At 40.7% G+C, this 14,840-nt stretch overlaps 1 protein-coding gene across 2 annotated transcripts in view; it reads right to left on the bottom strand.

Moving 5' to 3' along the window:
- Nucleotides 1-6,602: 6,602 nt before the first annotated feature.
- The window catches only part of VWC2 (von Willebrand factor C domain containing 2), a 53,346-nt gene continuing 45,108 nt past the window's right edge, over nucleotides 6,603-14,840 (bottom strand). For both annotated transcript variants that reach the window (XM_014872298.2, XM_088171282.1), the window contains exon 4: nucleotides 6,603-7,071. In XM_014872298.2, the coding sequence (XP_014727784.1) occupies nucleotides 6,920-7,071 (152 nt within the window). In that variant the 3' untranslated portion in view covers nucleotides 6,603-6,919. The remainder of the gene's footprint in view (nucleotides 7,072-14,840) is intronic.

The raw sequence follows: 14,840 nt of genomic DNA, 5'->3' as shown, positions 1-14,840 counted from the left end.
TCTGCTTCTCACACTGCCATGCTGGTGAGAAAGTTGGGGGTGCCTGGGAGATTGGAAGAAGACACAGGCAGGACATGTGATCCAAAATGACCAAAGGGGTCAAATATTCCAGATCATCTGACATCATGCTCAATATATAAAGATGAGGGAAAGAAGGAAGAAATGTGAACATCTGGAGTGAGGGTGGTTGCCTTCCCAAGTAGCCTTTATGTATGATCGTGCCCTGCTCTCCTGGAGACAGCTGAACACCTGCCTGCCCATGGGAAGCAGTGAATGAATTCCTTGCTTTGCTTTGCTTGTTTGTGTGGCTTTTGCTTTCCCTATTAAACTGTCTTTATCTCAACCCATATGTTTTTAATGCTTCCGATTCCCTCCCCAATCCTGCTGGTGGGGCAGTGAGCAAACGGCTGCACAGACCTTGGTTGCTGGCTGGGGTGAAACCATGACATCATTTTCAGCTCTTTGTCATATCTGGAAAGTGAGATTTGCAGGTACTTGCTTTTTCAAGCACAAATATGGACCAGAGATAAATATGTGTCTTCAGAAATTCTACTCTGAAAAAAAGGCCTAAAAACAAATACTGTCCTACACCTAAGAAATAAGTTCTCAATATGATGTATTATCTTTAGATACTATACTGCAAGATTCCCACTAATATTTTGTTAATGTGACAGAGCCTGAAGCTCCAAACATTATATGATTTGAAGGACATCAAATTGAAAACAGTACATTTGAAAGTAACTACTAAGACTGTGTTACTTGCCTTTCTGGTTTGAATTAAGCATATATGAAGTTTTTTGTATAAAACATATGCAACTAAGGCACTTGGAAGAAAATGGAAAGCAAGCATTTTTAGTATTCTACAGTTACACTGTTAACTGCTCAAACATTGTATAAATGACATAACTAGCACAATACATAAAATATCTCTTTTTACGAAATGCCATTTAAAACAAATAGCTGGGAAAGAACCTTACAAAATGTTTGTCAGTTAAGAAATTGAACTCTCTTTTACTGTAACCCTTAAAGGCCACCTATTCCTTACTATCTTGTGGTAACCAGAACTGAACAGACCACTGGGCTGTTACATTAGGCAGTACTGCATGTCTGTGTTATCTCCATGACTTCTCATTTACAACAGCACTAAATTAGTTAGCATTCACTTCAATTAGCAGTGGCTAACGAGAGAGCATAGTATGCAGTATTGTTTTTGTGAAAATACAGGCTTTGGCTTTGTTAAACAAAACTGCAACAAGTAATACAGCACATGGACCTTTCTGAGGTATAGATAGCAAACTAATTTGAGAGTTACCCTCTGAAATGGATGCAGATATTTAAGGAAATAGCCATTTAGGTTAAAAAGCACTTTGACATTTTTAGAATTTGCCTTCCTTTGTATCAGAAATGGAAATCTCTGGTTGGCACATGATTTCATTAATTAAAGGCATGTATAGATTTGCATCTATACTTTGAGGGAGAATAATAAAGCTGGCATAATTTTCGATGGGGCATTATACATACCAGAATACTGAATTTCTTCTCCAAGCATCCATTTATGGATTTTAGCAGAGTATAGGAATAGTGGGATTTGGTCCCCAATGGGTGAAATTCACTTTTTTTCATAAAGTTTTCCCAGCCTTTAGGACTTATTGGAAAAAGCAAAGTAAATAAAGGTTTGTCTTTAATTTTCCCTACTATGAACAAAGGCACTTTGCACCAGGATTTGTGAATGTTCCCTCTCATTCACTGACTGTAGTGAAGTACAGAGACTTTATTATTTCCACCTGTGGAACAAATCCTGCTCTCAATTAACAGTTAGCCTGGGCTTCTGAAATACTCTTGTTTTCTGATGATTTAGCTGAGAAAATAATTTTTCCTATTACTGATAATTTAATATTCCATATAATTATTTCCACTTCTCTGTAACTATTGAGTGACACACTAGTTTGGAGTTTTCCAGGTTTTTTTTTACAGTAATATTAAATAAATAAATACTAGATTGTGTTTAATTTTTGCCTGCTATGGAAGCTGTTTATCGTGAAATTTCAAGAGACTGCAAATTTTCATTTTCAGTGTGGTTGAGCTTAAATATATTTCCAAAGGAAAGAGGGTTCTGGGAAGGAGCGGCTGTCATCTCAAAACGGAAAAGTTATGTACTTTCTAAAGTGTAGTTACTTCATCCAAAAAGTTATGAAAAATTTGAATTCTTGGATACTCAGGATAAAAGTCTGTGATACTCAGTTCAGTGCTGTCTTCCTAGTTTGAGTTTGGTTTTTAATGCAGCAGGAAGTTGCAGTTTTGCAGAGAGAAAACCCATGTTAATACTGGCTGGGAAGAAAACTCATTGCCTGATAAGGGGAATAAATAGAGCATTTAATTGGATTACAGTAGATTCTTAAATAATGTGTGCCTTTAAAAGCCTCGTATGTATCAGGGAGCTTTGATAACTTAGGTATTAAAGTCAAAAGTAACATCAAATATTTTACAAGCACGACAGTACCGTTCCCCATATAGAAACAGAAGAGCTGTTTTCCAAAGTGAGGGAACCTTTCATCATATCTTTTTTCTTTCTTGTATATATTAAAGACTTTAATTTAATATCATTAGAACCTGTTTTTTAATTTTACACCTCTGGAGATGATCCCGTTGAATACCTTGCTGAATTCAAGTTCAGCTACAGCAGGCTGCTTAGGGCCGTGCCCAGTTGGAATTTGGCCATCCACAAAGACAGAGACTCCAAAACATCTCTGGACAGCATCCTCCAGTATTCATTCACCTTCACTGTATGATTTTTTTCATTGCCAACTAGAATTTCCTGTATTTCAATTTGTTCCCAAATACTTTTCTCATTTATTTTTCTTATTCTTTGAAAAACTATGTTTTTTTCTCTTTTGTTGAACATTCCTATTGTAATGCTCAGCTCATCTATCTCTCATATTTTCTTTTTCCCCTTTTGCCTTTTAAATCCCACATAATATTTAAGTATCAGCTCTTCCATTTTTGTGCCTTAAATGAGTAGTATAGAGAATTCTACTGCACACAAACTGTGCGATTTTATAATTACCTGAAACCATCTAGAATGTAATCTCTTCAGGCACCTGCTTACACAGGTTAGAAGACAAATTCATGTATAATGCACTTCTACAGAAATGGATTGTCTTGATTTCAACTGGGAAATAAGCACAAGCAAGTGAAGCAGAAATCTCATATTCATGCCAATGCAGCTACAGAAGAACATCTGAGAAGAATATTCATTATCCAAACAACAGACCTGCAAATACAAAATTATTTGAGTTATCAATGCGTCTGGAAACACAGCTTTAATAGACACAACCCACCTGCAAAGCTGAAGAACTCCTCACATGCAGATGCATAATCCTGTTTGCACTGAAGCAAAAACCAGCTGAGTATCTAGGCTTCAGTAGGATACACAATATTCTCTGGAGTTTAGCTCACTGGAAATGATGGCTTTTCTCTTCTTTTTTAATGTTACATATAACAGGTATATTATATAAGCAAAGCGTAACATTTAGATTAGTACATGTGGCCACCACAGCAGTTCTGGGGTTGCTTTTTTATTGCTTTGAGATTAAATTAGCTTAAAGGCAAGTGGTTCCCAAATGCATTCCATAATGGCTAACTTTAAATTTTACTTTCCCTGTTTTCATTATCGGCTCCAACAACAAGAACCTTTTAAGCCTGTCTGTGTGCAGTGACATCACACATCAGGCTGCAAATCTCAGCTCCCCTACCGTGCTGCTTGCTGCGGTCACTGGCTGGAGTGGGGCTTTTGGGGTCTTTTGGTGTGTTTGCCTCTGTGTCTGTGCGGGGTTGCTGGTGGAATCACCATATGCTGGATGGAGTTACACTCCATAGTAGGCAGTAGGGTGCTGTGCTTTAGGTTTGTGACCAAAGCAATGCTGAAATACACGAGTGTTTTGGCTCCTGCTGAACAGGGTGAGCACAGTGCCAAGGTCTTCTCTGTTTCTCACTCATCCCCTGCGAGTAGAACAAGCTGTGTAAGAGCTTGGCAGGGGGCCACAACTAGCAGGTGACCTGAACTAAGTAACCAAAGAGATGTTCCATGCCACATAGTGCTCTGCTCAACAGTGAAATGAAGGGGAGTGAGTTGGAGGTAAAGCTGGCTATCTTTTGCTTGGGAACTGGCTGTTCACTGGCCTGCCCATGGGAATGGTGTGTGATGGCCACTGCCACGCTTTTTTTGTTTCTTCTTTCCCTTCTCTCTTTATTGAATTGTTTTCACCTTGATCCATGAGTTCTCTTGCTTTTACTCTGCCTCTTTTCCCCCCATTCCACTTGGGTGAGCAGTTGGGGAGTGAGTGGCAGTGTGGTGCTTAGCTCCCTGCTGGGGTTATCCCACAGCACACTGTGTACCAACTGGGCAAGACTGGTGAGATCTGCCCAGAAAGAGTTGCTCAGCCCATTTTCCCATCTCAGGGATAACCAAAGAGTTCTCATGTGGTAATACTACAGACCAAAGCTGGATGTGGCCAGTGATCTAAGCACAAAGGTCAAAAATTCAGTATAACTTCTACATCACTCCATAAAAAGAAAAAAAAATCTAAAAAATACCTGAAATTTGCTTCTCAAAAAAAAAAAAAAAAAAAAAAAGAATTATATAATTCAAAATATAATCTCTTTAAGAAACCACTCACAATGCTGGATGTCAAGATGAACAAGCCTGAGAAGATTCACATGCAACTGAAAGGACCATCCTACTACTACAGCAAAAAAATCACATTAATATGCTGGTACCAGGACTGAAAGACAGAAAAATATTTTTGAAAAAAACGTGCAATAGAAAATATTTATAAAAGCTACACTAGAAACTAACTGCCTAAAAGAACAGAAATTCGCCCAGGAAATGGTATGAGGCTTAACGAGAACCTTCAGTGAAGAAGAAGCAAAGCGTGACTAGTCTGAGGTGAGATTTCCAGAAACTTACTTATTATGGCCATACACTGAAAGACACAAATAATGAGTTTCTCACAGTTCACTGAAAACACTTGTGTCTCTTAGAGACACCAAACAGCCTCCTTGGAAAGGCAATCCCACGCTGAGTTGCAAGTTCAACTTCTCTGCTCAAGTTTCATGGCTGCTTCCTAGATGGGTTCTTCCACTTGTCAAGAAGTCGTGCATGGAAGACCTCTGGCCCTCATGGCACTCTCTGAGAGCTGTGCAGACACTTGATTTCAGTAAGCAGAAGCTCACACAGCCATGAGGCATGGGTCTGACTGGCTTAGGAGCTAGCTTTCTGTCATATGACTACTGATTCTTATGAAATGGTTTGGTATACTTTATCACTAGTTTTAGACAAAACACACATCCTTTACACCCAAATAACTCACAGTGATAGAAATATGCTCAAAATAAGGACATAAGGTGATAACTGGGATCCACTGAAGTCACTGGCTCAAGTCTCTTAGTGTTCAGAAGCAGAAGAAAGTCATGCTTTGTATGGATGCAAAGCTGGTAACCAGGTTACAGCATAGGAAAAATTAGAAAACAGTAAATGGGAATTAAAGCAATAGTCTTCTGGTTTCAGATATTTATTCATCAAATCTTCCCTCCAGCAAAAGCTTAAAAGTAAATCCATATTTCTTGAGCCACTGCCTTAACAGGTATCCAAAGCAGACATATTACTGGATTTGGTGACAAACTAAACTAAAACTGAAATGAACTTAAGCAAAGGCTGTTGGTGGCTGAAGCAGGTAGATATAATTAACCTCCCATGCTCAGGGAGGTAATCTCCCTGACTCAGGGTCAGATAATGTGCTAGAAATCCTCTGATGGATTCAAAGATGAAGTTTTAAACCTATCACTTCAATACAGAGTGTCACTGGTCCTGTGCACACTGCCAAACAAAATATTAAATCAGGTTCCAACAAGGTGGCAAGAGCAGGATCTAGGGAATGGTGCAGGTACTAACCAGCTCTCTTCCCCACAACTTAGCAATGTGAAGCCATGTCAGTGAAGGCTTGTTTGGCTGCTGCAGCCCTTCCAAGCTGCACCTCTCCATATCCATTATACATCACATCTGTGTTGATCTGTGGTTACTTACCATCACTTCTACCAGCTTGGTGATGCCATATTATGTCACAGAGATATTTGTCCTGCTGATAAATTTTATGTCTGAAATTAATATTAAGAATTGAATTAATCTGAATAAATTTTTATAGCAGCAGCTCTGAGAGACTAGTTTCATATTACCTAGTGCTCCAAGTTATCTTGGCTGTGGAGCAGGAGACAGGAGCACAAGTAAAACTAAGATATGGAGCTGACCCATCTCTACATTACAGCCCTTTTATGTTCATAAATGAACACATGTTCTCTGAAAGCCTCTTCTTTCCTTCTTTTTTTTTTTCCCAAAATTGAGAATGTAAAAGTTTTGTCATATGCCATCTCTTGCCCACTCCAATATACTCAAAATAAGCAACAGCAAAAAAAAAAACCCAAACCTAAAACAAAACCAAAAAACACACAAGAAAACTCTCATACAGTGAAACTGGAACAGAACTGTAGTGTTTTAGCCACGGCACATGAATACAAGAGGAGAGGCAATGATACAGTACTTCAATCTGTATTGTCTATATAAAACATTTATTTTTAAGCTCTATAATGGTATTATAGAAATACATAGAATATTTTATAGTGTATCTTAGTGTACTCACTGTGAAAATAACACATTTAAGACAGTTATTCTTATGTCCAAACGTTTTAAATATATGCAATTCTTTGCCTTGCAGTATTATGTTACTTTGAAAAACAAAATACCAGTATTTTACTCCTTGCTCTTTGCCAGAATCTTCTCATTCGGATTTCCCTGGGTCATCTCAGGTGCTCACTGCTGTGGGGTATTTTATAAAAACCACGAAAAGTCTGTAGATTTGTAGATTTCCTATATTTGCTTGCATTCATGTCTAGTGCACATTGCTTGCCGTTCAATCCTCCAAGTGCCTTCTTCGTAAGTACAGTGACATATAGTGCATTCATCAGTTTTCACCTCCCGGCCTGCTGGAATGACAAGGGTTTCTGCAAAGCAGTTTGGGCCTGAAAGAAGGAGAGAGTTCATTATGTGACACCAACAGCACACTGCAACCCAACCTTGCACGGTCCTAGGTCCGGGCACCGAAAACCTACTGCAAAGTGACTAATGCTGGGCACATTAAACAAACATGGACATCGTGCAAAAGGCATAAAAGCAGCAAAGAATGCAAGGACCCTGCCTGCCAAAGTGGGTGGATGTTTCTTGTACGGACTGTCCCTGCCCTGTGTGTGCAATAAAACCTTTCTGTGCAACTGTGACACAGACCTGGGCACACCCTGATGGTGCAGATGAACACGGACTGAAGCTAGAGAAAATGCCAGCTGTTGATAATTCAACAGTGCTACAGTTAGCTACTAGAGTCGCTTATATATTTTATTACTTTTTCCCACTGGAAGTAAGCATTTTAGTTTCTGTAGTAATCATAGTATCACATTAGTTTATCTTCCCTTTCATGAGAAAATAGTCTATTTCCAGCAGAGTGGAATAGCTTCAGCCTCTTCTGAATGAGGACACTTTTCATGTATAAAATAAAATACTCCATTTTATGCAAGTCAGTAAGTCTACAAACACCACTTTTCATAGTACACTGAAATAACTTCATTTCCAAGAGTGAGGCAGGAGAAAAACCACCATCACAACGCTCAGAAGACCAATCTGGTTCTTTCAAAAAGCAGAAGGCTGTGAGGTCTGCATTATCTATATTTCTGTCAAAAAAAGAAGTCTATTTCTGCCTTGGAAATCCACATGCACTTGCAGAGCAGCATTAAACCCTCCAACCATGTATCTGCCCACTGTCATACCCGCAGTGGAACTCAGCCCTCCCATTCATTGAGCACACACAGCAGTTGCTCAGGCACAGCCTGGTCACCTCACAGCACTTTGGCACCACTGTCATCATGGCAGGATTTGTAGGAGGGGCCAGGATACACTGATCTTGTACTGCTGAAATTCTTAAGGGCTATGGATGCACAAAACACCTGTTGACTGCCAGCCTGTTTCCCATACAAGTAAATATATCCCAGATGGGCTCAGTCTTCCATTGGGTTTACTCCAAGACCTGCACCCAAGAGCATGGTTTCTTCTTCTTCTACAGAAATGCAGCCCACCTCATGGGCTGCACATTTTAAAGCACAAACCAAATAGTTCACAAATAAGTTTTAACAGTCACCTCACTGAAACAGGTTATGTCTTTGTGTGCACACAACAGCCTGAGAATTAGATGCCAAACTGGCCATAAAGAAAGCCTTTCCTCACTGAAGAGTTACCTCTAGAAGAGATCTGCAAGACCTGCACAAATTTGCTTCCCCAAGTTGTACTCCTTCTTAATGCTCTGAATATTTAAGCCCATACTTTTTTTTTTTCATAGAATCACAGACTGTAGAATCACTAAGATTGGAAAAGACCTCTAAAGACACAGAGTCCAACTGTTAACACAGCACCACTGTGTTCACCACTAAACCATGTCCCCAAGTGCCACATCCACATACCTTATGAACGCTTCCAGGGATAGTGATTTCACCACTTCCCTGGGCAGCTTATTCAAGTTTTGGAACTGACTGTTGACAATTATCTTCAACATGTGTCCTCTTCCACAATTTTGGGTGACTTTCTGCCCATTTGGATGCAGAAAGTGCAGCAAAATGTAGCATATCTCATCTAAAATCACCTGCTTTACTCTCCTAATGTTACAGTGATATTTCTGTGTTTTCAGTCCCTCTGTCTGTCCATGCAAAGTATTACTGAGCTGGAAACACTGGAAGGAGGACTTAGGGTGGAAGCAATACTCCTGGGTCCCCACTGCACACTGGGAGGTGCCCTGGGTTTCAACAAAGGTAAAGCAGATTTAATCATACTGTCCTCAGTGGGATTTTGTTTAAAATATTTGAATTCTGATCTGTATAATTCTGTTTCGGTGAAATACAGTATTCTTCTTGCACCTAATAAAGTTTCATCCCAAAATGAGTTCACCTGCACATTAGGTAAAGATACCCGAATGTTTTGCATACTGGACTGTAACAGAACCACAATTTACAAAGCTATATGATATAAAGAGTTAAAATATTAAAAGCAGAATCTACTTTCCATGGAGAATTTGTATGAAACCTAAAAGACCACTTGAAATTTAAACACTATTTAAAAGGCACCGTAGGAAAAGAAAGTGATGTCAATGCCCTGTACAGGATTTATTTTATTCCGGAAAAGCAAATGTTATAGGTTATACATGGTTAGAAAATCCAGCTGGGGAATGAAGCAAAACGGGTGCAACATATGTAATATAATTCACTCGCATTCAGAATGTAAATGCCTCCAGTCACAGTTAGCAACACTTTCAAGTCATGTGTGATGAGTCCTTTTTGCACCAGAAAGTTATTTAATGTAAAGATTCAATAAGTTAGACCTCAACTATTAAACTATTTTATGTGGGGGAAAGTCATTGCTTTGGTAAATCTGCAGAAGAGCAATAACAATCTACCTGGGAAAGGGACTTGAAAAAAAAAAAAAAAAGGCAGCAACAAATGTTATTTTAGTACCATGGAACTTTTCTTTGAAAACTTCCCATTTTCTGGTTCTTCATTTGCACCCATCGTTACTGTAAGTGCAAATCTTATCTTGTATTTAAGCTGGCAACAGTCAGCTGGCATCCTTGCCCTCACCTTTTTCTCTGCAATATCGCACACAACATTGTGGGTAATGTTACAGAAAAGGTCATGAATGAAAAGGCTGACTGGATTACTGCAACATCATGCACATAAATGTCAGTGCAATACAGTGTCCAAACAATAATTCCACAACTCTCCTTTTATTATTTCTCCAAACTCTCAGACTTCTAGGGAAAATAACTGAGCTTCTCCCCAAACCCTCATTCAATTTTGAAGCTATATGAGCTTGTCCTGGCTCTTGGTGTCCTGTGGCTCCCTTCCCTCCAAGCAGGGAATGCTCATCCCTTTCCTGTTCCTCTGAGGAGCAGACACAGAGCACAGACTGACATGGCTGGACTGATGAGACCAGCCTGCAGAGATGGGGCATACATGGGACAGCACTGAGGGGACCCCAGGAAGGGCTGCCCTGGCTACTCCTGTGCCTCCAGCAGCCCTTCCCTGGCCCCTGCCTGTCACACAATCACAGAATATTCTAACTTGGAAGAGACCCACAAGGACCATCAAGTCCACTTAGAGGACAGTGGTGATGAAGCCACTAATGATTCTCTGCTTGTCTAAAAGGACAGCAAGGAAACTGAGGAACTGAAGATTTTGAACAGACTGTGGGAAGGCCAGAAGGCATGACAGGCACACAGAGGCTGGCTTTAAAAGCTGAAGAGTGCCTTTTCCTCAGTCCCCCGTTGAAGAGGGTGGTCCTCCACACTCAGAGTGGACGAGCTGCCCCAATGGCAAGGCACTTGCTGAAACTACTGCTTTAATTAAAACTGCGCTGTTTATATTGATTAAACAAGATTTTCAAAAGGTAAGCCGTTTTTAAGTTTGCAAAATTACCTGACTTAGCACATAATAAGCATTTCCAACCCACAGCAGCAGTGGGCTTTCTCACTAGATGCTGCTGCTGCAGGAGCAGTGTATTTGTTCTCCTTGGTCTACAAAGGAGGTTGCCTACTTTCTGAGCTCCTTCCTGGCTACACCACTACTCTGCCCAACTTCAGCACCTGGTATTTGCTCAGTGCAGCACTGGCTGGTTTGCTCTGCAGTATAAACCTCCTGGCCCCATCCCCAACTGTGTACACTTATATAGCACTAAGGCACAGTCAGTGGTGCTGCACTTCTTCACAGCAGATGAAAATCTTGCCATATCACTCTTAAATCTGGCAGAAAATTCATTATGACATATAAATTCTGAGTGCAGCTTGGAATTTACCAGAACGTTGTTTGTTTTCCTGAAGTATACAACTGGTGCTGTCAGACTCCACTCTAGCCATACCATGCTGAGATCAGCACAGATTTTTTTCTCAGGGCTAAGGCACAGTTGCTGCCATTGCAGCAATGTCTCAAAGCAGGAAGTTCAGAGCAAATCCTCAGTTCTCACACTGAGCACCAGACTGGCATGCAGCTCTTGGCTTCCCTGCATATGAAACACTGAACCCTAGCTTCGAAAAACAAAATTTTTACTGGGATCTAAAGAACTAAGAAGGCAGATACAGGTGTTTAATTCATTGGGTGATAATAAACAGATCCTCATCTCAGAAACACTTAAAAACGAATAAAGTTTCAAAATATTATTGGGGTAAATGCATCATTTCACTGGTCCTGTGGAAAGATTCCAAAGATTTATATGCTATGCTTCAGTGTTAACAAAGGCAACAATCTAATTAAAATGCAAATTTTTTTATCTCGGAAGGAAACAGTTGATGCCAATTCTCAGCAGAGAATGCCCAAGCCACTCACCTACAGAAATACCTGTAACCTTGACAACCTCAGAAGTGCCTCTCCGAAACTACTCCTCCCTCCTTCCACAAAACCACAGCTGCATGCCACAGAGCTGTTCCTGTTTCCTCTTCCTCCTGCCCTTGCTTTTGTATAGGCACATGTTCCAATCAGTTAAAAATATGAGATACAGCAATTTGGTAAATCACAATTTAATCAACTGTTTTCATCATGTGTTAAGTCAAATCATAGACAAAGAAATCTGTTCAACTGCATCTTAACGTGCTTGCCTGGAGAATAAGTCACAGTGGACTTTGGCCAATTAAAACTACAGTGACAACCTCTGTAATACAACACTTTGATGTAAGACTGCTTTGGGCTCTGGTTTGTGCTAAACTTCCTCCCAGCTGCCTCTCTAATAGCTCCTTGCAGCAGTCAAGCAGGCCACTTCCAAGGCACCTGACGGCAGTCCCATCTACCCTGACAGTTTTCTGGTATACATCACTGGCATCATTCATGTGGTGCTAGAGCCCTTTGTAAATTACATAACCTCAATATTCAGCTTACCCCATTGGTTTTATTTACTCTTTTATTCATTTTTCATGGAGACAGTTCCAGTGGTTACAACGTGGAAAGAGAGGTCCTGTGCTTTGCCCTGGAAGTGTTGAGAACCATGACAATATACAAGAAGGAGCTATGCTGGGTGAGATCAGAGGTCCACATGCACCAGCCAGAAGGAGATGCATAGGGAAGAATACAGGGACAGAGCAAGCACACATATCCAGCTTCCAGCACTGTCTGAATCAGAGATTTGGTAAATGGCTCCTCCTTGCTAATGGACTTAATGGACGGAGTTAAAAGGTTACTTTATGATTAATCTCTCCAACATCCTGCTGAACTCAGATAAACAGAACTTGGTTGCAAGGAGGTCCACAGCTATTGTGCACAGGGTAGAACAGTTTTCTTTTGTTGTCCACCCACTACCTAAACTTGGTATCTCAAAATCCTCATAGTGGAAGAGGTGGTAACAACCATCCCCACCTCTGTTATGCTACTCATGATCTTACTGACCTGTATCATGCTTCCCTACCGTCCCATTACCTCACCCGCAGGTTGACGAGGCCAGTTCTGCACTCTCACTGTCCCTGCTGACTTCCCCAGACCTCCCCCAGTTCTGCTACCTCTTTTTGGGACCGTAAGGATCAGATGTGTGGTACACACAAAGACGTCTGGTTTTTACAAATTGTAGAAATACCATGGACCTGTACATGTGCTATTCCCTGTTTTGTTTTCTATTTTCCTCCTGCTTCCTGATATTTGCCTTTCTGTTGTGACCACTGATGAAAAAGTTGAGCTGATGTTTTCATTACACTTATGAATTTCACATCAGATAGAAATCTTACAGAAACAAATGCATCATTGCACTCAAGTAAAATCTGCCGCTGTCTGTGTTACGTAAAAATTCCACTGTCCAGAAATGCTACTTGACAGCCTTCCATGTACAGCAAGAGTGTTTTTGTTGCTTAGTAATTTCAGGAACATGCTGAAGAAAGCTAAGCCTTCCCTCCCATCTCTCAGATCTTTCTTCTTTCTGACATTTCGAGACTTTCTCCAATGCAGATGCCAGGGAGATTAATGAAACACTGAGCTGGAAAATGTAGCCAACACCTGCCTGCATTTCAAGCTGCCTACCGCTGCAGATGACCTGTGATGCCACAATACAAAGCCAAGGACATTTTGTAAGTTACACTGGGGAGCTAGGACAACTGAGAACCAAACCACAGGCAGATGTTGGCTGTGCCTGCCTTCCACAGGGTGCACAGGGTCACCAAGTCCCTTCTCACCTGATCAGATATTTGAGATGGGTTTTGAAACGTGCTAATGTGGCTCGGTGAGACATAGCTGCTGTGCTATGTAGCACCACAACAGAAAGATATCTGAGACTTGGGCATTATCTCCCTCATCCCTCTCAAACCTAATCACTTTCTCCAGAGATGGTATCGGTACCTACTTTGTATCCTTCCCATCTCTAATCTCTTCTATGGGGTCTGTAACTCCCTGACTTGATTTTCTTTCCCTCTCACGTGGATGTGTGTGTATATATATAATACATCTATCTCCTGTGAAATGTCAGCTCAGAAAATAAAGCACGAAAAGCAGCTGGCAAAAGGAGTCTGTGACCAGGATTACAGCAGACTCTCATTCTCTCACAAAAATAAGTTCATCACCCCTGCTACTGTCATAATTCTGACTTCTCCCAATCCATCGAAATCTTTTACTTGCCTCAGTACCTCTGGATACAATTGAACCAAAAGCGAGTTTTCAATTACAGAAGGATTCAGGTAAACCCAATTTTAAAATCCATTCGAGTAGTATCTGAAAAGACCATAGAACATGAAACAATGCCACCACAGCCACTGGACTGATCCTTTTCACCACTGCTTCTTCCCAGCTCTGATTCTCCATCACCTTGCACTTCATGGTGATATTAGCATCCCTGGAATGGCAAGGCCAAACACTACTGAAATCACTGACAATAGTACCACTACCAAAAAGGGCTGCACAGATAGATAGTTTTGCACAGATAGAAATGGCTTGCAGGAAGAGAACAGCCTGCAACATGCCACTGCTGCTGTCTCCTTAGATTTTCAGGTGGATCCAGTGAGCAGAATTTCAGATATCTGCTTCTTGTGTACTGAATACAAAGAAGCAAAGGAGCATCGAACGCCACACAATCCAATACCACATGAGCCAAATAGAAAGCCTTGAAGCATAAAAGGGCCCAATTAAACGTGAGGCTTGACTGCCATAAAAATAAACTGCATCAAACCACTTCCTTTATCAGAGAAAATACAGAAAGACTCAAATACGCTACTTAAACTGATATTCAAAGGTCCTATGACTTGTAAAAGGACATTGTATTCCACCCAGGAACAGCACCAATTAGACATGAGCTGAACATTGTGGGTATTTCAAAGAAAATTACATAAACACTTAGAAGCCATCAAGCTGTGCATCGATTTTAGGCTCAGCTTTCTTGCAGGTCTGTCGCAACCCAGATGATTAGGAAATTAAAGACATTGGTCTTGAACATATGAAGAAAAATCATGCCAGATTCCCAAGATAAAAAAGAATCACAGAAACGTTTATGTTGGAAAAGATCACTGAGTCCATGTTAACGAAGCACTGCCAGGCCTACCACTAAACCATGTCCCCAGTGCTACATCCACATGCCTACTGATTTCAGGCACAGTGACTCCACTGTTTCCCTGGGCAGACTGTTCTAATGCCCGACCACCCTTTCTGTAAAGAATTTTGTTTTAATATCGAGTCTAAATATCCCCCGACACAGCTTGAGGCCACTTTCTCTCATCCTGTTACTCGGGAGAAGTGACCTG

The sequence above is a fragment of the Sturnus vulgaris genome, chromosome 1 (assembly GCF_052056855.1).
Source record: "Sturnus vulgaris isolate bStuVul1 chromosome 1, bStuVul1.hap1, whole genome shotgun sequence".
Lineage (NCBI taxonomy): Eukaryota > Metazoa > Chordata > Aves > Passeriformes > Sturnidae > Sturnus > Sturnus vulgaris.
This window is presented reverse-complemented; position numbering and strand designations above follow the sequence as displayed.